Source organism: Lissotriton helveticus, chromosome 9 (genome assembly GCF_964261635.1).
Source record: "Lissotriton helveticus chromosome 9, aLisHel1.1, whole genome shotgun sequence".
Taxonomy (NCBI): domain Eukaryota; kingdom Metazoa; phylum Chordata; class Amphibia; order Caudata; family Salamandridae; genus Lissotriton; species Lissotriton helveticus.
The window spans coordinates 99,922,366-99,945,610 of NC_136070.1; the positions used below are offsets into that span (position 1 = coordinate 99,922,366).

The 23,245-nt window shown below is 44.9% G+C and overlaps 1 protein-coding gene across 1 annotated transcript in view; it reads right to left on the reverse strand.

Annotated features, from left to right (window-relative positions):
• LOC144782643 (mucosal pentraxin-like) overlaps positions 1 to 23,245 on the reverse strand; it is a 68,691-nt gene that overhangs the window by 40,951 nt on the left and 4,495 nt on the right. The window contains exon 2 of the mRNA XM_078662000.1: positions 22,713 to 22,784. Coding sequence (XP_078518126.1) covers positions 22,713 to 22,770 — 58 coding nt within the window. The 5' untranslated portion in view covers positions 22,771 to 22,784. The remainder of the gene's footprint in view (positions 1 to 22,712; positions 22,785 to 23,245) is intronic.

A 23,245-nucleotide genomic window follows, 5' to 3' on the forward strand; every position in this document is an offset into this window, starting at 1 on the left:
AATATATGAAGTGAGATTGTGTGCCATGGAGTGTGATTCTGTGGAGTGTTATGTAGTGGAGTTTAATTATGTGGTGTAATGTCGAATTTTGTGGTATGATGTTGAATTATGTGTTGTGAATTGGACATATGTGGTGTGTAGTGGAATTGTGTTCTGGAGAGGAATTATGTGGTTTTATGTTGAATTGTGTGTGGTGGAATGGATTTGTGTTGAGTTGAATTGTGTGGCATTGAACAGTGTGGCGCTGAGTGGAATTATGTAGTATGGTGTGGAGTGTATTTATGTGACTCATGTTTATGTGGTATTGTGTTGTGTGTAATTAGGTGGAGTTTAATTATGTGGTGTTGAGTGATATTATGTGGAGTGTAAATATGTTGTGTGGTGTGGAATTGTGTGGCACTGAATTGTGCTTTGTGGAATTGTGTGTTATTGTGTTGAATTAAGTGAAGTTTAATGCTAGTTGTCTATCTGCAGCAGTAGTGAGGAAGCAGCCTTCATTATAGGTGAAACAATGTTGTTTCTTTTTTCTGTCTTCTTTCAAAATGTCCCGGCGTTTAAGGGAGGGTCGGGTGAACCTGCACATTAACCACAGTGTTGTGCAGGTTCACATTTCAACTGGCCCTTTTAGAAACCTGGGACAGAAGTTTATTTGGTGAGACTCTCCTGCTGTGCTGCCTCCCCTCATTCAAGCAGCACAGCAGGAATTAATGAAGTGTAAATCAGGACTGTAGAGTCCCCCCCCCCGCACCCCCCCCCCCCCCCCCCTACCCCCTCCGGCCAGACCCTGGAGCTCTTCACAGAAAGAAGGGGAATGTGAAACAAAAAAACAATTTGTATATATATATATATATATATATATATATATATATATATTCAACAAAACTCCACACCACCACTCGACGAGAGTTACACGGCACAGGAGAGAGAGCCCACAGGTACTTTTAACCAAAAAAGTGTTTATTTAGTACACTATTTGGGCAAGCATGGATGGTCAACTCGTTTCCGCTCCTGCCTTCAGCTCGACCATAGAGTCCCGCTGTCTAGAACATCTATTTAAAGTGAACTTGTGCATTACGATCCCTTGTTTGTTTCAGTTATTTACAATATGCTAGACTGTTGACCCTCATTTTTGTCACAAACAATGGCTACTCATGGCTACCATTTTTACTAGCATTTCTAGTGGTAAAGTACCATTATTACAAGGCAGTAAAAAGCAAAGTTTACACAAGTTCATAGTCGCTGCTAAGAGGTGATTAAAAAAGGTATTTTAGTTATTGGTGTGCAAAATTAAGCAATAGTTCTTTTTTCAAAGACGGAAGAATTAAGAAACATGTGCATTTAAGATAGTGACATTAGAGAGCAGCGATTTTTTTAAATAGCATAAGTTAAGTAATTCAATGTCTGTAAAGTACACTATAAATTATTGATTTACTGTCCTAAAAAACATCATTTTCTAAAGTGCAATGTGCAATGGCTCAAAATCATATATTGGTTGAAAGTTCATTATAGCCTGTTTTAAGTTATTATGTTTTCTTCTGATGATATCGATCCAAAATTTGTAAATAGCAGCTCTATGAAAGAAAGTGCTCAGTGCAGTGTGCAAACTGTCTCCCAACTTTTCCTTTCTCTCTTTTTTTATCTTCTAAAGTAGAATATATATATATATATATATACATATATATATATATATATATAGATATATAGATACTCGTAATTACGAGCAGGGAAGAATAATGACCTTTGCAAGGAAATACGACGCTCCCCGCAGAGATTTAAAGACATCCAAGCAAAAGGCAATTGAGGTGAGGGACACCTCAGAGTCTGAAATTACCAGTGCTGAGTACTGGTAATTGAAAACTGGGAACTGGAAATGAAAAAATCAATGACTAATAACAATATATAAGGTGGTGGCGTGCTGCAACTTCGTGGATGGATTAGGGAAGATCATTAAAGAAAATAGTGGTCACCGAAGAGATAAAACACACCGTGTAACAACACAAGTAAAATGTCCAGTCCTTATGGGAGGTTACAAATGCAGACAAGGCGGTACCAAGGAGGGACTACTAAGCCTATTCATGAATGAAAAGCAACAATTTTGAAAGGACAGTAACAGGAGCCAATTGCAAAGATGGGCGGGAAATAGTTGGAGCTTCTATGCCATACCTCAATACAGCATGCCTAGCAGAGCAGCGCATGCACTGCCCGGACTCAACCTAAACATCCTTTGTGTCTTAAATAATTATTTGCCAAATGAAGCTGCACTACGTTTGAGATACCATAAAAACACTTTTAAAATGTGGTTATACACTAGACTTGGCCACACTGTTTTCCGAAAGGAAACCAAAAGCTTTCATGTTGTGATTGTTTCTCTACAGTGGCAGATATAAATGAAAGAGATAGACCGAAAAGATAGACATTTTACTTAAACATCGTGTTAAACCAGTAAGGGACAAACCCTAAGGAAGTATGGCATAAACAAGCGATAGCATTTGTTCGCCGACCCTACATCTATACATGAGTCACTGGACAAGGTCCGATAAATACAGACAGGAAAAACATTTTCTGTATGCATTTATCTGTAAAAAAATAAGCTCGGAGTCTCAATCACATGGCAGCAGGCTTACAAAAGGTAGTTAATATCCCCAACGATTAAGCAAAAGAAGTCTCAATTATGAAGGAAAGGTAAGCATTAACCTTTGGTAAAACAGAAAAGAAAACGCGGGGACTTGTGTCCAGGAAATCAAATGCGGCTCTGCTAACTCAGCGGCTCCTCCAAGCAAACTTTTTCTTAAATTCCGGGATCTGGGGCCACCTATAAAACTCTTCCACATTCGCACAGCCCCAAAGGAAACCCTTCTGCTTACACCGACTCTCCTCAATCAGCGCACAGTGAACACTGATCTCCAAAAGCAATATTAAACCTCACTCCAAAAAGGCTCACCTAGAATAGAATTCCTCAGACTCTTCCTCATGTCACTTTTCATATTTAGCCTCACCACCTTAAACACCAGCTCTCTGAAATGGAATCCGCTGTATCACACGTGCCCAGCAAAGCCACATTATGCACCACGCTAAATACAATGAAGGTCCCCGTCCAACTGCCAAGGAACTGATACAGTAGAGTTGCAGTCTCAGCCGCACACTATATACATAGCCACAAGTGTGTTTCGGACGAACAGTGAAGCTGGCTTAGCCCCTTCCAAGAGCTGTGGGTCTAAGTGGTTCCACAGCACTCACTCTTTAAGATGGTGCTGTCAATACACAAACACCCGAGTGTGTTCGCGGACGAATGGTGAAACCTTCTAAGCCCTGGGTGTGAGTGCCTCTACCACACTCACTCTTTATGATGGCACGAAACATGAGCAGGCAAGAAAAAACAAAGTAGTCCCCAGGAACACATAAATACCAAAAGCGTAAGGAGACAGTACTTGGTCGGTGCTCCGTGGCATTAAACCAGAAACACAAAGGAGGGAAAAGAGAAAGGATTGTTCAGTAGCAAGCAAGCATATGTAAAGGACAAAGCAATAGCAAGCAATGGCAGAGTTTCACTGCACAAACCATATGCAACAAGTCGCAAAGCGCCAGCGCAAACGCTGCCTAAGTTCGACCTAAAAAGGAGTGTCCTTATTATAAATCCAAAAAACATATTACACTGTCACCACTTTTTATTTGATAAGCCAAATGTATGGACAGTAGTCCATGCCAAATATGATGGCACACTTGGTGCACCCCTTCAGTTTACCGGACAGGTCCTGGACCCTGCATTACTATGGACATGTATAGGCCTCTTGTACATGCTAGATTAGCATTATCCAATTGCCATAATGAAAGCCAGGAAACTAGTTTCAAATGCAGGCAGAAACTCAGGCCAGGGGAACACACCCTTGTCACATGCAGGGGACATTCGTGTATCAACAAAGTGTACGTTTCTTTATAAAATAGGATCACAATACTGGCCTGTAGCAATGTAGTAGCATATTCCAGTCTGACACTTGAGATCAAGAGATGGCCTTCTTACTCAAATATATCGGCTTTGTAGACCAAGGTTAAGAGTTGGTTGTTGTATTTCATTTTGCTTTTTGTAATATCAACTTTATTTCTCCTAATAAAATTCTACTTGAACTTTAAAAAAAAAAGAGTTGGCTCTTGGCCTTTCTCTATGGCTATGTTACCTTTGCCATGATGTAATTACTATTTGGCACATTTACCACACAGTAATTACAATGCATGGTACTTTACACTACAAGACTTTACCACATATGATTTTACCTTGCAAGACTTTAGCACACATTATAAGGTAAGTTAGGCAAGTATATTATTATTGCGTTATGGGAAGGGAGGTTCCTTATTAACCCCTACAGCGCTGATGACAAAGCCAGCTCGTCATGGGCGTTACCTGCGCTACGCGGATGACGAGCTGGCTTTGTCACAAACCGCGCATTTTTGAAATTTCAGCGCACAGCGGGAAAACGCGGTAGCGCGGTAGAGGTTAACAAGTAATATGTGCCTCCTAGCAGATATATATAAATCTGAAGTGGAAGCTAAAGCACAACGAAAGTCAAAAAGCTGACTTGTTGTTCCTCTGCTGAAAGTCTTTCTTCACAGTCTGACCCATCTTGAATCTATTAGGCCAGACTTTGAAAATCCAAAAGAGCGACTGTCTAGAATACACAGGCTTCTAATAATAAACACAATCTGTGAACTACAAAACTCACTAAATAAGCCTGTACCTAATCCTCTAGTATCTTGGCACAAAGAAGTCAGGCCTAACAATAATAAAATAAAAAAACACAACACAACAAAAATCCCAACCCAATATAAAAACATAGAATAAGTTTTAATAAATGACACAATAACAACAACAATCCAGTTAAGTAGAACCAGAGATATGAATATTTAAAGGTCTCAATGAAAATAGCACCAAAAAGCACAACCTCCACTCGTGGATATCTGGTTGCACTGGACCTGGGAGAAGTCACAAGTTCAGGCTAACCACAATAGATAGCAGGTTGGATACAGGGACCAGCTAAGTCATGCAGAAAAGTTACCTTTTGAAGTCTGGTGAGAAGAGTTCTGTTTGCTTTGGATGGGGCTGCAAGGAGGAGGCTTTCGAAGGAAGATCCGGTCGCAGATGGCCTTCACTTTAGCCCAAAAAGCTGGTCATTGCAAAGTGCACTGATCTTCAGTGCAAAGAGGTCACATTGCAGTTGCATGCAGCCCACAATGTCTCTTTTTTGTTCACCATCTCTTTATAATGCCAGCCAAGGATCCAGAACCCAGGAGGCACCTCTTGGGGATCAGCACTCACTCCAACAGAAGCCAGCCACATGGCACAGGCAGGTACAGGCGGGTCCAATTTGTGCTGGTCAGCTGGACAGTTGCAGGGAGGCCTCTGGAAGCGTGTTGTGTCCCTGTATCTCTCACAGGAGTTCAGCCAATTGACCCTTTGAGTCACTCCAAGCAGTCTTTTTCAGGCAGCAAGTGAGTCCTTCTTCTAAATCTTCCACTGGTCCAGGGGTGTTCTGGTGAAAAGTTTCTTAAGATGATACATTTATTCCTGAAGCCAGCCTTTATGTGGGGGAAATTGTGGAGGCCAATTGTCTCCTCTTTTAAGAGTTTGACTGGGACCTGGCTAGGAGGACAAAGGCAAGGACAGGCCTGGTGTGAGATTCCCTTGTGTGAGCTATCAGGCTGAGTATTTGAAATGTAATCAGGGCAGGGTACGGCTTCCCCCCAGCCAGCTTGTCAGGAAAATCCTCTCCCCTCACACCTTATCCTTCTTGGTCTAATTGTCTGGAAACAAAACACAACCTGCAACAGGAGAGTCATTCACAGTCATGTCACCCAGAACACTGACAGTAAGGCACATTTGGATAGGGCAGGAGAATGGCAATTTTCTAAAATGGCATTTTCATAATAATAACTTGAAATCTAACTTTGGCCTTAAAATTATTTAAAATTACTATTAATTTGTAATGTATAATCAATCAATACAAAAAGTTAGCCTGGGAAGCCAAGCAAGAGCCACAAGAACGAATATGATACTCTTTGCTTAAAGCAGCAGTGTCTGCCAATAGTGCCCTGATCTTAAAGTGGGTAAATCAGCTCACAGCAACGTCAGTCCTACCAAGTCAAAACCAATTAGACAGCACAACATGGGAAACTTACATTACTGGCTTGTACAGTACTAATACAGATGCCATGTATGTCGTACCAGCGGGAAACAACCGTTACACTGCAGGCGTTACAACGCATGCTTTTACCCCGCATGCCATAACAACGAAAATGGCTTTGCTGGTAGGGGGTATACGGTGTTGGATTCAACTCCAACACATTCCCTAATGTTGCACATATTGGAGTTGGAATAGTAAATTATACTATTCCAACATCCAGCGCACCCCCGACAACAAGTTGTAACGGCATGCGGGGTAAAAGCATGCGCTGTAACGTCATACAACCCATACCAGCATGTCTAAAACAAGCAACAGCATTGCCACACCTGACAAACTCAGACATTAGTCTGGTTTATCCTGCAGCTATTGACAAGATCATCATCAGGAAAGAAGTAACCGGGGCTCCGGGACCGTATGGCTTGCCTACCAGAGTTTTCAAAGCAAACCCTCAATTCTAGAGGGAAATAGTGAATAGTGTCTTTGACAATGTTTTGCTAACCAGTCTGGGAGACAACCTTTACAACGCAACCTTTACTACGCAGTGCCATTACGATGCAACTTTTACAACACATACCATTACAACGCATTGCGCTGGGGGGCGCTCTAGGATAGGGAATAGGTTTCATTTACTATCCAACACCTTCCCTACTATCCACGGGGACTGGCGTTGGAATAGTAAATTAAACTATTCACTATCCAGCGCCCCAAAGCACTATGCGTTGTAATGGTATGCGTTGTAAAAGTTGCATTGTAATGGCATGCGTTGTGAAAGTATGCGTTGTGATGTCATACATCCACCAGTCTAGCCCCCCTGTCCCGGCAGGACTCATATATTGTTCCCATTCACAAAAAGGGGAGCAGGGAAGATCCAGCGAACTACCATCTAATTAAGCTGTTTGATGTTGATGCAAAATTCTTTGCCTCACTAGTTCTTCAAGATCTCTAGGACTGGGCCTCTGAAGCAAACATAATTCCATGGTTCCAGAAAGGATTCCGTAAAAACACCAGAACCACAAACATCATCATAGCACTGGCTCTCAAAATCCACTCAACATTGGCCAATAAGCATGCGCTGCATGGCTGCTTTATAGATTATAAAAAAGGCTATGTTAGCACTGATAGGTCAAGGTTGTGGCAGAAACTAAGAACCTGCGGTCTCCCAGCAAAACTACACTCTTTATTTGAACAATTGGGTGCAAGTAAAACTAAGTGTGGACGGCATCCTGTCTAAAAGAGTCCCCATTAATAAAGGACTAAAACAGGGTGTGTTTTAGCCCCTATTCTCTTCAAAATATATACTGCGGATATAGCATTCACTATGACAAATCCAAATCCATGCCCTCTGAAACTTACCAACCAACCGCCATCTGTTATGAAGTATGGAGATGAGATAGTTTTGTTAAATTTCTCAGCTGTTGGCTTGCAACCTACACTTAACAACTTGGCCGTATACTGCAGCACCAACGGACTAGAAATATATCCAGGAAAAAAGCTAAATAGTCACTTTTATAGGGCTAAGTAAGAGGCACTCATCAATCAATCATTCAATCAATAAATTTGTAGAGCGTGCTACTCACCCGTTAGGGTCTCACGGCGCTGGGGGGGGGTGCTGCTACTGCTCGAAGAGCCAGATCTTGAGGTGTTTCCTGAAGCTGATGTGGTTCTGGTTCAGTCGTAGGTGTGTGGGGAGGGCGTTCCAGGTCTTAGCTGCCAGGTAGGAGAATGACCTTCCTCCGGTGGTGGCTCTGTGGATCCGTGGGATGGTGGCGAGGGCGAGGTTGGTGGAGCGGAGCTGGCGGGTGGGGGTGTAGAACATGAGTCGGCTGTTGAGGTATTCCGGGCCTCTGTTGTGGAGTGCTTTGTGTGCGTGGGTGAGCATTCTGAAGGTGATCCTTTTGCTGACGGGGAGCCAGTGAAGATTCTTCAGGTGGGTTGAGATGTGGCTGTGGCGAGGGATGTTGAGGATTAGTCGTGTGGAGGCGGTTTGAATGCGCTGGAGACAGTTCTGGTGTTTGGCGGTTGTTCCGGCGTAGAGGGTGTTCCCGTAGTCCAGTCGGCTGGTGACGTGGGCTTGTGTGACCGTTTTTCTGGTTTCGGTGGGGATACAGCGGAAGATATTCCGGAGCATGCGCAGGGTGTTGAAGCATGAGGATGATACGGCATTGACTTGTTTGGTCATGGTGAGCGAGGAGTCCAGGATGAAACCCAGGTTGTGTGCGTGGTCCGTGGGTGTCGGTGCGGCACCCAACGCCCGGGGCCACCAGGAGTTGTCCCATGCTGAGGGGGTTTGTCCGAGGATGAGGACTTCAGTCGTGTCCGAGTTGAGTTTGAGGCGGCTGAGCTTCATCCAGTCCGCTACCTCTTTCATTCCTTCCTGGAAGTTGGATTTGGCGGTAGCTGGGTCCTTGGTGAGGGAGAGTATCAGCTGGGCATCGTCGGCATAGGAGATGATGTTGATGTTGTGCTTGGGTGCGATGGAGGCGAGGGGGCTCATGTAAATATTGAAGAGTGTTGGGCTGAGTGAGGATCCTTGGGGTACGCCGCAGATGATTTCGGTCGCTGAGGAGCAGAAAGGGGGGAGGCGGACTCTCTGGGTTCTGCCGGTGAGAAATGAGTTGGTCCATTCCAGGGCCTTCCCCTAGATTCCTGCGTTGTGGAGGCGGTGTATTAGGGTGCGGTGGCATACAGTGTCAAAAGCTGCTGAGAGGTCCAGGAGGATGAGGGTTACTGTTTCTCCGTCATCCATCATGGTTCTCATGTCGTCTGTGGCTGCGATGAGGGCGGTCTCGGTGCTGTGGTTTGCTCGAAATCCTGGATTGGGAGGGGTCGAGCGATTCGTTGTCCTTGAGGAATGCGGTCAGCTGTTTGTTGACGGTCTTCTCCATGACTTTAGCCGGGAAGGGGAGAAGAGAGATGGGTCGGACGTTCTTGAGGTCCCTGGGGTCTGCGGAGGGTTTTTTCAGGAGGACGTTGATCTCTGCGTGCTTCCAGCTCTCCGGGTAGGTGGCTGACGTGAGGGAGCTGTTTGTAATGTTCCGCAGGTGGGGTGCGATGATGGTGTTGGCCTTGTTGAAGATGTGGTGGGGGCACGGGTTGGAGGGAGAGCTGGAGTGGATGGTGTCTTCACTGCTGATCGGGGTCCAGGCGTTGACGGTGTTGGTGGAGGTCGTAGGGCAGGAGTCCGGTGGTGGGGGTTGGGGTCCGAAGCTGTCGTGTATGTCTGCAATCTTGCGGTGGAAGAACGTGGCAAGGGAGTTGCAGAGGTCTTGTGAAGGGGTGATGTCGTTGTTGCTGGCGTTTGGGTTCGAGAACTCTTTGACGATGCTGAAGAGTTCTTTGCTGTTGTGGGCGTTGTTGTCCAGTCGTTCCTTGAGCGATGTCCTCTTGGTGTTGCGGGTCTGCTGATGGTATTCACGGGTGGCGGATTTGAGGGCTGTCATGTTCTCCGTTGTCTGTTCTTTGCGCCAGTTCTTTTTGAGAGTTCGGCAGGCTTTCTTTGCGGCTTTGAGAGTGTCCGTGAACCATGAGGGTTTTCAGGTGGTGGTCTTGCTGTGGGTGTTCTTGAGTGGGGCGAGGTCGTCAGCGCAGTTGGTGATCCAGTGTGCGAGGTTGAGCGCTGCGATATCGGTGTCGGGAATGTTGGTGTCGGCAGGTGGGTTCTGGCTCAGTGATGTGGTAAGCTGGTCCGTGGTGATTTTGCTCCAGCATCTGCGGGGATCCGATGCGTGTAGTGGTGAGATGTGGTCCTCTTGAAAGTGAAGTGTACGCAGCTGTGGTCGGTCCAGTGTAGTCCTGTGGCATGGTTGAAGGCGATGTGGTCGCTGGCTGAGAAGATGGCGTCGAGGGTGTGGCCGGCGAGGTGAGTGGGGGTGTCCACTAGTTGCTTGAGTCCGAAGCTGGCGAGGTTGTCGAGCAGTGTGGTGGGGACGCTGTCGTTGTTGTTTTCTAGGTGAAAGTTTGGGTCTCCTAGGAGGATGTACTCTGGTGAGGCTAGGGCGTGCGAGCTGATGAGGTCAGCGATGGCTTCGCTGAAGTGTGCGTGTGGGCCCGGGGGTCTGCAGATGAGCGTTCCTCTGAGGGTGGTCTGGGGGCCGGTGTGGATCTGGAAGTGTAGGTGTTCGGCGGTGGGGATGGTGTCTTCGGAGTTAGTCGTGATGCTAATGGTGTTCCTGTAGATGATGGCGATCCTACTTTGTTGATGCGGTCCCTCCGGGTGATTTTGTAGCCCTCCGGGATGGTTACGGCGATGTTGGGGGCTGAGGATGTGTTCATCCAGGTTTCTGTGAGGAAGGCGACGTCTGATGCTGTTGAGTCGAGGAGGTCCCCGAGGTTGATGGCGTGTTTGTGTACGGAGCGGGTGTTGAGGAGGATGCACTTGAGGTGGTTGTTGTTGCTTTGTTTGGTGGGCATGGAGCGGTTTTGGAGACAGGTGAATCTGCAAGCATGACAGGTGAAGGGTCCGTGGGTGCGCTTGGGGGTGGCTCGATAGCAGGCGGGCGCTCGTCCGGTGTTGAGTGCATTGCGGGTGGCAGGGTCGTATCTCAGTCGGTTGGTCTGGGTCCGGCGAGGTCCAGGGATTCTGGCGCTGGGCGCGGTCCAGGCGTGGACGGGCTTAGACGGCCTTGCCATTGGCACGCCTTCGGCGCGCAATCGGCGCGCCCGCTGTGCTTTACCGCTGCGCATACGCGTGGACTCCACTATAAGTGGCGAAGTGGGAGGGAGGAGCAGCTGGGAGGCGGGAGCGGGGCTGCGAATGGGAAGGGGGGATCGGGTGCAGAAGGAAAGAGGGGCGGGGCCGCAGGGGAGCAGCGGGGGGGAGCGAGGAGTGGGGGAGTACCGGCGGGTAAACAAAGGAGGCAAGGGGGCAGGATAGAAAAAAGACAATCACAGTACAATCACGGGCAGCAGGTCAAAATACAAGAAAATACAGATTACAGCACAATCACATAACCAGAATACTTAGCTGCAGGAGCAGCGGCGAACTCGCGGTAGCAGCGGCAGAGCCTAAGCACAATCACGGGGAGCCACGCAGTGCGTGGAGCGACCGGCCGTAAGGTGGGGTCAAGGGTCGCAGCTCACCACTGCGCGGACTCCGCCATAAGTGGCCAAGTGGGAGGGAGGAGCAGCTGGGATGCGGGAGCGGGGCGGCGAACGGGACGGGGGATCGGGTACAGAAGGAAAGAGGGGTGGGCCTCAGGGGAGCAGCGGCGGGGAGCGGGTAGCGGGGGGAGTACCGGCGGGAAAAACAAAGGAGGCGAGGGGGCAGGATACAAAAAAAGGCAATAACAGTACAATCACGGGCAGCAGGTCAAAATACAAGAAAATACAGGTTACAAAGCTCATCTCATGGTTGTGGAAACTTGGAGATCATATTATTGATAAGACAGCTGTATATAACAATCTTGGCTTTGAGTTTCAGGCCTCAGGCATCTGCAGTCTCCACAAAGAAACTCTGTAAACACGAGTCACAGGGATAGCCGTCGGGCTGTGTACAGCTTCATCAACTCTCACAGGCACTTCCTTACTGCCTTTATTGCAAGTTATTGAAGCCAAGTTTCTGCCTTCGCTCATATATGGCCTAGAAGTCTTTCCTGACAAATTTGAGCACTGGCTAAATTAGCAGCAATCAAAGCCATTTCAACAAATATTCTGGTTGCCGAATTCCTCCAGGGAATTTCCGATGTATTTCTAATTTGGCCTCGCAGACCAAATATTGGAACAGCGAGCCAAGATATTGAAACTGTGGTTCTAATTAGAACAAGCAGATGCCGGGACTTTCAAATCTCGTCAAGCCCAAGAGATGCTTAAACTATCTTCATCACCCTGGCAAGAGATGATTCAGACGACTCTGATTGACCTAAAAGTCTCCCTCCAGGCTCTGAAAATCTCAAATGACTCATTCAAAAAACTCATTTAAGAAAGACCATCAAAAACCAGTCAGTAAAAAATTATATCTTCACAATAAAATCTAAGTCTCACAGCCAGTTTGTAGTAGCGACCTATGTTGATTTGAACCTGCAACTTATCTGTGACTTACTTTGTTAAAATCCTATCAATTAAAGTTTTTAGGATGAGAAAAGGCCTATTTGATGAGGGGGACATAGTCAAAAGATGGAAACTTATATGGGCAGGAGATTCGTGCCACTTCTTCCCTTACTAGAAGGAATCACTGGCTCCAAGTATTGTGCTCCTGCCCCCCTATATGTGGGAAAGACAATTTTGGCTCAAGCCATTATTTCGAGAACTGAACATTCACTTATGTCAAGATGCAATTGACCATTGTTTTTAGGGAAGGAACTGCAGGCTTACTGTTCACTTTGTGACGTTTAGGGACACAGTGGGGACTAGACTCACCTCACTAGCAAACCGTGTGCCCTCTGAAAAGCAGCACATCTCCTACTTCTGATAAAGTTATACTTGGTCCTGTACTTTGATTAATATTTTAAGAATCCTTTCTCTTAAGTTTTAAATACCAGACACATGCTTGGTGTATATGTATTGCCTGTTTTAAAGATTTGAATGATTTTAATTAACTATCAAATAAAGATATTTAATTATTATAATGCATAATCATTTGTAGTGTCAAGGCATTTCTCTATTTGTGCCCAATCTGAAGTAAGCACTTATTAAACCCAGTCTTTGCTCAGGGGGACATAGGCCTTACACAGTGAAAAACGATTTTAGGAGTTTTTTTACTGCCAGGACTTGTAAAACGTAAACCCACGTACCATACTTTTTGAATACCATTCACCCTGCCTCATGAGCCTTTAGAGCCTATCTTTGAGGTGACTTATGAGAAGGAAAAGGAAGGTTTAAGCCTGGCAAAGGGTTTATATTGCCAAGTCAAACTTTTACTTTAAAACTGAACTACAGGATGCAGTGGAAGGCCTGAGCCATATTTCAATAGGCAAAAACAACAAAGGTTTGGCTTAAGCGCAGCAAGGCCGCGCCACATTTATAGTAAACAGAACAAAATGCCAGTACTGCACTGTTATTTGATCATTAGAAAAAACAATGAATAAAACAATTGTCCTTTCTGAAACCAATATTTCAGTTTGAAATTAATCTCAAAGAATTGTATTTATATTTTTCCAGAAAATATTTTTAAACCATTTTTACAATTTTTCAAACTTTTAAACAAATCTATGTGATCGACTCAATTCTTTCTTATTTTTTATTATGGAGCCCCGTTTAAAAAAAGAATTCACAATCGTACTCTAAAAACACTATATATACAACATATACACCGTGTCAGAATCATACACCTATTGTCCTAATTCACCCATCCATCCATACTTACATCATACATACAAAAAAATGCGCGCCCCTGCAATATTTTATTAAACCCTATTTTTGGTGCGGCACTACAGTTTTGTTATAAAAAGAAAAGGGATTTATAACAACAAGGCCATCTAACAACATAAACCAATTCATATTTTTTGCAACCAAATAAGACAATAGATTGGCCTAGAGAATGAAAAAAGGTCTACGCGTTTCTAATCTTTGAAAAGTCCCAAATTTGATCCAGGTGGAGGGGGGGTCACACTTCAAAATGATGCTGTGTCAATAAACTTTTCATTCTTGTCTTTTTATTTTTGTTGTTATCTTATGCAAATCTCGTAGTCTCTCATTGTCTGTCTTCGAAAAGACAATCGAATAGGCTGGCTGCAATCTGAACCTTGTTTGTATTGAAGAGCTCCCAAACTTCGCTACGCAGGTGACAAATCTCCGTTTGCTTAACCAAAAAGTGTGTGTGCGCCACGATTCGGCAGCGCAATTATTTGAACGCCATTGCTCGCGTAGCATAATGCATAATGTGCAGGAGTACCTCATTGATGCCAGAGACCTCATTGCTCAGAGTCTTCAACAAAAGGATAATATTGTTCCCTAATTAGGTCACTATCCAAGTGACAATTTGTAACATTTCATTTAACAAAATGCCTATCTGTAGGCTTTAATGCATAGAAATAACAATTCATTCATAAATGCTTATTGGCTTTAACATAAATGCTTTACAATCAATATGTTAGAATTTCCCACATTGTGGGTTGCTACCCACTAGAAGGAATGGAACTGATTTTTAATGGGTTGCAAAAGTCCAAGTTATAAATAAAGATGCCTTTAAATTCTGTATTTATCTTGTCACATTTGCTGTGCTTTAAAGACAGAGGTCAAATGTTAGGCTGTATCTTCTCATAAAATTCTTCTTATTTTGTTTTATCATGGGGTTGATGTTTACAAACTCTTTCTTTGTAGCCTTAGAATGAAAAGTAAAGTGAATTATGTGAGAATCTTGTTGGGGTACTGTTAGTGTGAAAGGAAAGTAGGATGTAACACACAACAAAATGAAAATACCTGTAAATGAACTGTACACATTCAGTGGTTAGGAAAGAAAAATTAAAGCACATATTTTTGTATTTCTGAGTTGTGAGTGAAACAAAGATTTGAATAGGATCAAAACACTTTAGTTGGTGATACACAAATGATAAATATTAAATGTAAAACAATACACATCATCCCTTTTTCTGCATGTAGTGTTATCACTATAACGGCATGTCTGTGCAAATTTGGTGTCCAATTCAATAGAAAATGTGGTGTTTGTTATGGATAGCGCCATACCACACAATGCTTTAGTTGCATGAAACCTCATGTCCATTAAAGCTAGGTGGGTCACAGACGTTTGTCATTCTACTAACTGGGCAGTGGTTCTAAAAGGTTTGGGAAGCAGTTCATTAGATCTATGGCATTGGAATTTATTTTCCAAGTGAACCAATCAGGCCAATAGCTGTTATCATTTGCTTCTCACCATAATCAGACCGACTATATTGGTTATGAGCCTTTACACAAGATAACAATCAGATATATAAAGGGTAAAGTACTACCTGCCATACATTATAAGGATATTGCAAGTCACTGAGGAGTTCCATAACCATATAGAGGATCGAGGCCGAATGTTTTGGAGTGCAAATATTACCCCTACATGGTTTGATGCTTTCCTCAGGACTAGAGGTCCGGTACAATAGCAGAGGGAAAGCCTGGTCTTCATAGTACACATATATATTGGGCAGAAACAGTGCAAACCTCCCTCCATCAACAGAGAGGCGATGGCAGGACAGAAGCAGCACATTTTTCACATCACACAATACGTACAAATCAGGTTCATCGCTCACAGACCATGTGCAGTTAAGGCGTGAGTGACACGTAGGTTTCAAACCGATTTTTGGAGTGGGTGCCTAACTCACTCCGATGAATGTTTAGATGAATAAATAAGTAAATATGAAAGCTCTGTCATCATTCTCACTTAGGCGATACTCCACGTCAGCATTCTGAAAGTCCTGTTGCTGTCACTCAGAGACTTGTTCCTTGTGTTGATTCTTTGGCTTTCAGCCATTACCTCATCATTACCTCATAGGTTCTTGTTCTTTGGAGCTGCCATGTAAAACAGATTTCTTTTCGCCCAGGTCTTTTAGCATTATTTATTTAAACTCCCTATGCCCAGAAGTGGAGAGACTGGGAATCGAACTTAGGTCTCACTTCGGAAGGGCAATACCCTCTATCACGCCTTCTTCTGGGAAACCCAGCAAGGCCAATCACCCCTAATTGGTGCTGGTAAGTGCCCTTAGGTTTTGTTGGCCTTCAGTACTCTTAAGAACATTAAATACAAAGCGCTTCCTCTTATTGTGCAGTTCACTCTTTTCTAGTTATGATTTTTATTCATTAAGAAGATGGGAGGTCAGGATTTAGGACTCCCACCCTAATAGAAAAACATTGCTCACTGTACCACAGCCTTTGTGAAAGGTACATGCAAGCAGTTCCGGCTTTCGGCGGTGCGACCCGTGCACTGAGCGCCATGTTGAGGTTGACTACCTCTGCTTGACAGACTAAACTGAGATAAGAGCAGCCTCATTATATTGTAGCATAGGAGGGTAATGTTCCTGTTGCAAAGTACAGTTTACTGGGTTATTGCTTTTTGCAATAGAGATCCTTTGTTATTTGGAGTTCATAAGCGAAATTCTTCTAAAGTAGCACAGTGAGCCATGAACTAGCATCAGGGTGTTGCATGCAAATTGAAAGGCAAAGGTTTAGAACAATATTGTTTTTCCCTTTATTCTTTCATTATTCTAAGGTTGCTAAAAAGGGTTCCTTTGGGTAGCAATACAGTTTAAAAAGTTTGACATGCCATTTATTGTTTTAAATTTTTGAGGTGGATTTACTAATAATTTGCTCCTGTTTGCATCACAAAAGTGATGCAAACCCAGTACAAAGTGTTGTTTTGGGGCTTACTTTCCAGCAAAAATCCTGAATTTCTACCCTCTTGCTCCCCACAGCTCTGGGTTCCATCTTAAGTGAGTTTCTGACCCCCAAGAGGTGCCCCTTAGGTCCTAGACCCTTGCTGTGATTCTTGAGTTCTTAAATTCAGGCATTTAGGCACTATGCAATCGTGGACAGACCCTTTTGCACCAGAACTAAGCAGCTCACACAGAAAATCAGCACAAGCCACCACAAGGCCATCTCTTCACACAGCAGCATTGTCAGCGCACGGGGACCACCAATGTAAAGCTACAGCCCCCCGTTTGCGATGCCCAGCCTGCTCTTTGTGCCACACCGTTCACCGGCAGTGAAACTATTCTTGCTCACTGTGTCCTTTTTCCACGCAAACAGGACTCTTGATGGTAATTTATTATTATTAATATTATTAAAGGGGTTTGTAAAGCGCCTGGTGACGCCTCCCGGCGTGTCCCCGCGCTGTGGAGAGAGAGTCTTAGGAGGACGGAGACATATGACAGGCAGCTAGAGAGTGAAAAGATAAGTTTTCACCAGTTTTCTAAAGGAGACCTCATTTTTATCTAGTCTGATATTCATGGGGAGGGAATTCCATTTCTTAGCTGCAAGGGTGCGGAAGGACCTGCCTCCCATTCTGGCTTTTTTAGGGAGCGATGTTTTGAGCATACCCATTCCCTTGGAGCGAAGGGATCTGTTGGGCTCATACAGTAAGGCTAAATCAGACATGTAGGATGGAGCTTTTTGATAGATAGATAGATAATCCTGTGGCACCAGAGGAGTGCTTTAAATAGTATCCTCTTACCGATAGGTAACCAGTGGAGGGTAGCTAGGGAAGGTTTGGAAGGAGCTCTGCGGGGGAGTCTTAGCACTAGACGTGCGGCTGAGTTTTGTAGGACTTGTAATTTTCTGATGTTTTTTTCAGAAGTGCCCAGCAGCAGCACGTTGCCATAGTCTATTCGGGAGGTAATGAGTGCCATGGTACGCCTGGAATTCATAGGGAGCAAGTCCAGGGTGCGATTAAGAGTTTTCATGACTCCAAAGCGCTTCCCTACTGTTTTTTTGACATGGCTATCATAGGAGAGCTTGTTGTCTATCCAGACACCCAAGTTCTTAGCTTCCTGACTGGGAGTTGGTAGGGGTCCCAGACAGGTAGGCCACCAATCTTTAGTCCATGTTGTGTCTTTTCCTCCTATTATGAGTACCTCAGTTTTTGTGCCATTTAATTTGAGGCAATGTTCGGTCATCCAAGCTGCAAGCTTGCTCATACAGGATTTAAAGTTGTCGGCCTCAGAGGAGGGAGCTTGAGACAGGGAGATCAGAAGTTGAGTATCGTCGGCGTAAGAGACAATCTCTACGCCGAACGATTGGACCACCTCTGCCAACGGTGCCATGTATAGGTTAAACAGGGTGGGACTCAGGGCAGAGCCCTGAGGTACCCCCTGTTCTAATGTCATGCTGTCCGAAAGGAAGGTCCCTCTCTGGACCTGAAAACTCCTGTTGGTAAGGAAAGCCTTCAGCCATCCCAGCGCCTCTTTGATGACCCCCGCTCTGTTTAGACACTGTAGCAAGATGGAATGTGCTACAGTGTCAAACGCGGCGCTGAGGTCCAGCATGATAAGAGCCATGGTCTTGCCTTCGTCAGCTCCTTCCCGCAGAGTTTCAGAACCTCTCAGGAGTGCTGTCTCTGTGGAGAAGCTCGATATGAAGCCCGACTGCGATGAATGATAAGCATTTTGGGCTTCAAGATGGGCCATAAGTTGGACATTGGCTACTTTCTCTGCTAATTTTGCAAGATAGGGTAGCAGGGAGATAGGGCGTAGGTTCTCCAATATGTCTTGACTTATGTTAGGTTTTTTTTTGATTGGAAGCACTATAGCTTTCTTCCATTCTGCAGGTAAACAAGCAATGGAAAAAGATATTTGGAGCAGATGTCTGAAGTGGGGCTCTAAAACAGCAAGACTGGCTGCTAAAATTTTGGGTGGAGCGGGATCTTGTGGAGAGCCGGATTTGATACTTTTACAGTTTTTCACTAGAATTTCAACAGGGGGAACGTAGAAAACACATAGACAAGATTGTGTACGTATATGGTCTTCGCTCTCTGCAAAATCAATGCCAGATTTTATGTTGCTAGAGAATTTAGCATATATGTTCGTGATTTTGCCAGAGAAAAACTTAGAAATTTTATTACAGGTTTCTACTGAGTCATTATGTGAAGTAGAATTAGAATCAATTATTGAGATTTCCTTGTAAATTTGGAAGAGCTCCTTCGAGGAGTTTTCAGCTTCCAAGATCCGATTATTATAGTGAGATGCCTTGGACAAGCGTATATTTTTATTATATTCTTTTTGTGCTACTTTATATCGGGCTTTGATTTCAGGGCAGAAGTTGAGGCGCCATTCTCTTTCGAGCTTTTTACAAGCGGTTTTGGCAAGTTGGAGCTCCTGACTAAACCACGGGGCAGTTTTTTTAGTCCTCGTGGCGTTAGTTACCGTACGATTAGGGGCAGTAATGTCCAAAGCTTTCGTGATGCATTCTTGTAGATGCTCATATGCTGTCTCACAGTCGGATCCTCTAGGAGATCCTGCATCTTGGAGGATTTTTGTGAAGGAGTCTATAGAGAAGTTTTTCCATTTCCTGCGTTTATAACGCTGTGAGCTTTGTTTGTACTGCTCCGTACCATCTAGTTGGAGTTGTATAGGGATAATAAAATGATCAGACCAGGGTACTGGCTGGGGAGATAGGGTCTGAACTCCCTTCCAGTTCCCAAAGAAAGGGTCCAATAAGTGTCCATGTTGGTGTGAAGGATCATTATTTTTTAACTCTAGTTGTAAGGAGAGTTGCTCGGCTTTGATGTCTACCGCCTCCTTATCGATGGGATCATCAAAGTGGACATTTAAATCACCTAGTACTAGTGATCGTGTTTTTCTAAGTGCTAGATGGGTTAAGGCTTCCATAAGAGTGAAAGTGAAGTCATAGAGCCTTCCAGGGGGACGGTACATGAGGATACCTGAAAAAGAGTGGTTGGATCCAGTAGTGATGGTAAATGAACCAGCTTCACTATGGTCAACAAAAATAGGAGAGAGGGTGCATTCTAGAGGAGTTTTAGTGGCAATGGCAATACCCCCGCCTCTACCATCCTTCCTATCCAATCTGGAGAGGGAGTAACCGGGAGGTAGGGCCTGAATGATATCGGGGTCTGAGTATTCGTCCAGCCATGTTTCCGTGAGAAACAGGGCATCAATCTCGTCATCCTCGAGCAGGTGAAAGATTTCTGTACGTTGTTTTCGAAGGGACCTGCAGTTAAGTAGGGCTGCTTTTATTGTGCATGTCGCACTATTAGTTTTTACATTTTTTTCTGGAGCAAATGTGCATATAGTACAGTTCTTTAGCGATAGCGCATTCATAGAATGTTTGCAGCATGAGGGAATATTGGACTGGATATCCAACAGTTCTTGTCTGTCATACCTTATGGTGGCAAATGTAGGAGAGCCAGGGTTTATGGCCCCGCGCCCCGTCCGGCCGCGGACGGGCGCAGACGGGCTTGACTTTGGCTCGACTTCGGCGCGCTTCCGGCGCGCCCGCTGCACGCGTCCGCTGCGCGGTCGCTGACCAAAGCACATTTATAACGTTGGGGGGGGCCGCTAGAGCGCTGACCTGTGATCCCTGAGCCCGTAAGTGCAAGGCTCCTCCTCACCCTCCGCATCAAACGCCCATGATTGGACGCGGCGGACCGGGGCGGGAGTGGGCGGAATACAAACAGCCTGGAAGTGTGGTGCAGTGATACAAGTGCAATCAGGTAAACAAAACACTGAACGTTTTTAAAATTAGCCTCAGTCGCTAAATTAAAACAGACCGCTATGAAAACAGCACGAGCAGTGTAACAGACAGCAGTTTAAGCGCTAAGTGGATAGAGCCCGCCTCTGCCACCGGCAACGCTCTTCTCCACAGCGCGAGATAACCCAGCTGACCTTAAGTAGACTTCCACTCTCAGCGTCGCTAGAGCGTTGACCTGTGATCCCTGAGCCCGTAAGTGCAAGGCTCCTCCTCACCCTCCGCATCAAACGCCCATGATTGGACGCGGCGGACCGGGGCGGGAGTGGGCGGAATACAAACAGCCTGGAAGTGTGGTGCAGTGATACAAGTGCAATCAGGTAAACAAAACACTGAACGTTTTTAAAATTAGCCTCAGTCGCTAAATTAAAACAGACCGCTATGAAAACAGCGCGAGCAGTGTAACAGACAGCAGTTTAAGCGCTAAGTGGATAGAGCCCGCCTCTGCCACCGGCAACGCTCTTCTCCACAGCGCGAGATAACCCAGCTGACCTTAAGTAGACTTCCACTCTCAGCGTCGCTAGAGCGCTGACCTGTGATCCCTGAGCCCGTAAGTGCAAGGCTCCTCCTCACCCTCCGCATCATACGCCCATGATTGGACGCGGCGGACCGGGCGGGAGTGGGCGGAATACAAACAGCCTGGAAGTGTGGTGCAGTGATACAAGTGCAATCAGGTAAACAAAACACTGAACGTTTTTAAAATTAGCCTCAGTCGCTAAATTAAAACAGACCGCTATGAAAACAGCGCGAGCAGTGTAACAGACAGCAGTTTAAGCGCTAAGTGGATAGAGCCCGCCTCTGCCACCGGCAACGCTCTTCTCCACAGCGCGAGATAACCCAGCTGACCTTAAGTAGACTTCCACTCTCAGCGTCGCTAGAGCGCTGACCTGTGATCCCTGAGCCCGTAAGTGCAAGGCTCCTCCTCACCCTCCGCATCAAACGCCCATGATTGGACGCGGCGGACCGGGGCGGGAGTGGGCGGAATACAAACAGCCTGGAAGTGTGGTGCAGTGATACAAGTGCAATCAGGTAAACAAAACACTGAACGTTTTTAAAATTAGCCTCAGTCGCTAAATTAAAACAGACCGCTATGAAAACAGCGCGAGCAGTGTAACAGACAGCAGTTTAAGCGCTAAGTGGATAGAGCCCGCCTCTGCCACCGGCAACGCTCTTCTCACAGTAAGGAGAAGGCAAACCATCAGCGGGACTAAACTGGGACCGTATCCCACCTGCGCTCCCTCGCGGTTGGCTTCAACATCTGACTTTGACCCAGTCTTGCATGACCAGGTAGCTGCAGTTGGTGGTTTCTGTTTATAGGTTCTAATTACAGTTTATTCTTTAAAAATTCATAACTCTGGTTCTACTAATTACATTTTTGCTGTTTTGGTCTAGTTTCATTTATTACATTTGTGAGGTGTTTTCACTGTTTTACTGTTTGAAATGTTGCACAAATACTTTATACATTGCCTCTAAGTTAAGTCTGACTGCTCTGTGCGACATTACCTGGGGGTTGAGCACGCGTTAATTTGGGGTTTGCTGTGCCTTACCCTGACTAGGATTGTGGTTGCTGCTTGAGCAGGGCTGACTTCCCAGTCAACCAGTAACCCAGTTATATAACATGGGTGAACAGGTATCAGGATGGCAAAGGGATAATATGGATGAGCGGGTGAAAGGATGTGTTGGTAGATGAGTGAATGGATGGCAGAGGGATGGAAGAATGGCAAAGTGGATGGATAAAATGATGAATAGATGGCAGAGTGGATGTATGGATGGATGGAATAGGGAAAGATTCAGTGATAGATGAAAGAATGAACGAATGACAGAATATAAAGGTGAAATAGTGCATATCTGCAGATGGATGGAAGGGTGAAAAGATAATTAGAAGTGACAAGGGAGCTCTTCTAGGGAGGGTTGGGTGCACTTGCTTCTTTTGCATAGTGACATCAAAGCTTTAGTTCAAAGTGGAAGATAATTTAATTTTCTAGCTACTGCTTTGGATCTGCATCCCTTTGTTCTGTTAATCATATGAAGATTGATATGATGCCCAGTAGAAATATGCCTCCAGAGTAATGTTTTCTGAAAAAGTGCAGCTCCTGCACATGCATCCTGATGATGAGCTCAAAAGCAATTGGCAAACTAGTAGTCTGGCTTTTGGGAGCTGTGACTATAGGTTTTGACAACAATTGCTCTAAACGGTTCTGTGTTTTCTGGATTTCTGTGAAGATAAAACAATCCGTTTCATAGGCTAGATATATCTTTTTTCTGTTATGAAATGACCCATATGTTTTCCAAATGCCCTGTTGGAGGTGCCTAAATGAGCTTGTGATTGGTGCTAGTGCTTAAACCAGCACACATACCATGTGAGTCTATTTTGAACACTAAATTTGAGTTTCTAAAAGTAGCTGTTAGTGTCATACCACTTACCGACTGCATGGGAAATGGCTCCTGCGATGCTAATCAGTAACAGAAAATACATCTCCATTTTCACATCTGTTTCTACAACAAAAAGTATATATCCAGCGATTAATGCATTTGTATGTAAATATGATATAAATAACCACATGCTCATATAATATCACAGGCATTTCAGTTTTGAAGACACAGGTACAGATTTAATAAGCACTAGTGTTGTCCTTGCATCACCCAAGTTACATTTACAAAGCCATGCAAACCAATAGCTGTGTGGCTTTGCGTCACTTTGCATCTGAAAAGTAACGCAAGGCAAAGCCTTGCATTACCCTGCATCAGGGAAGTGTTACATGGTTGGAGCATGGGAATTCCCATACATCCATCCAAGTATTTTGACAGAGACCCAGATTTACTAAAGTCAGTATACCTGTGTTTGCACCAAAATAGGGCGCCTCACTGACCTTAGTGTAAGGGGGGGAAATATCTATATTTCTCCTTGTTACTTCTTGTTTGCATGCGTGCTACATGCAAAGAGGAATGCACCTCTA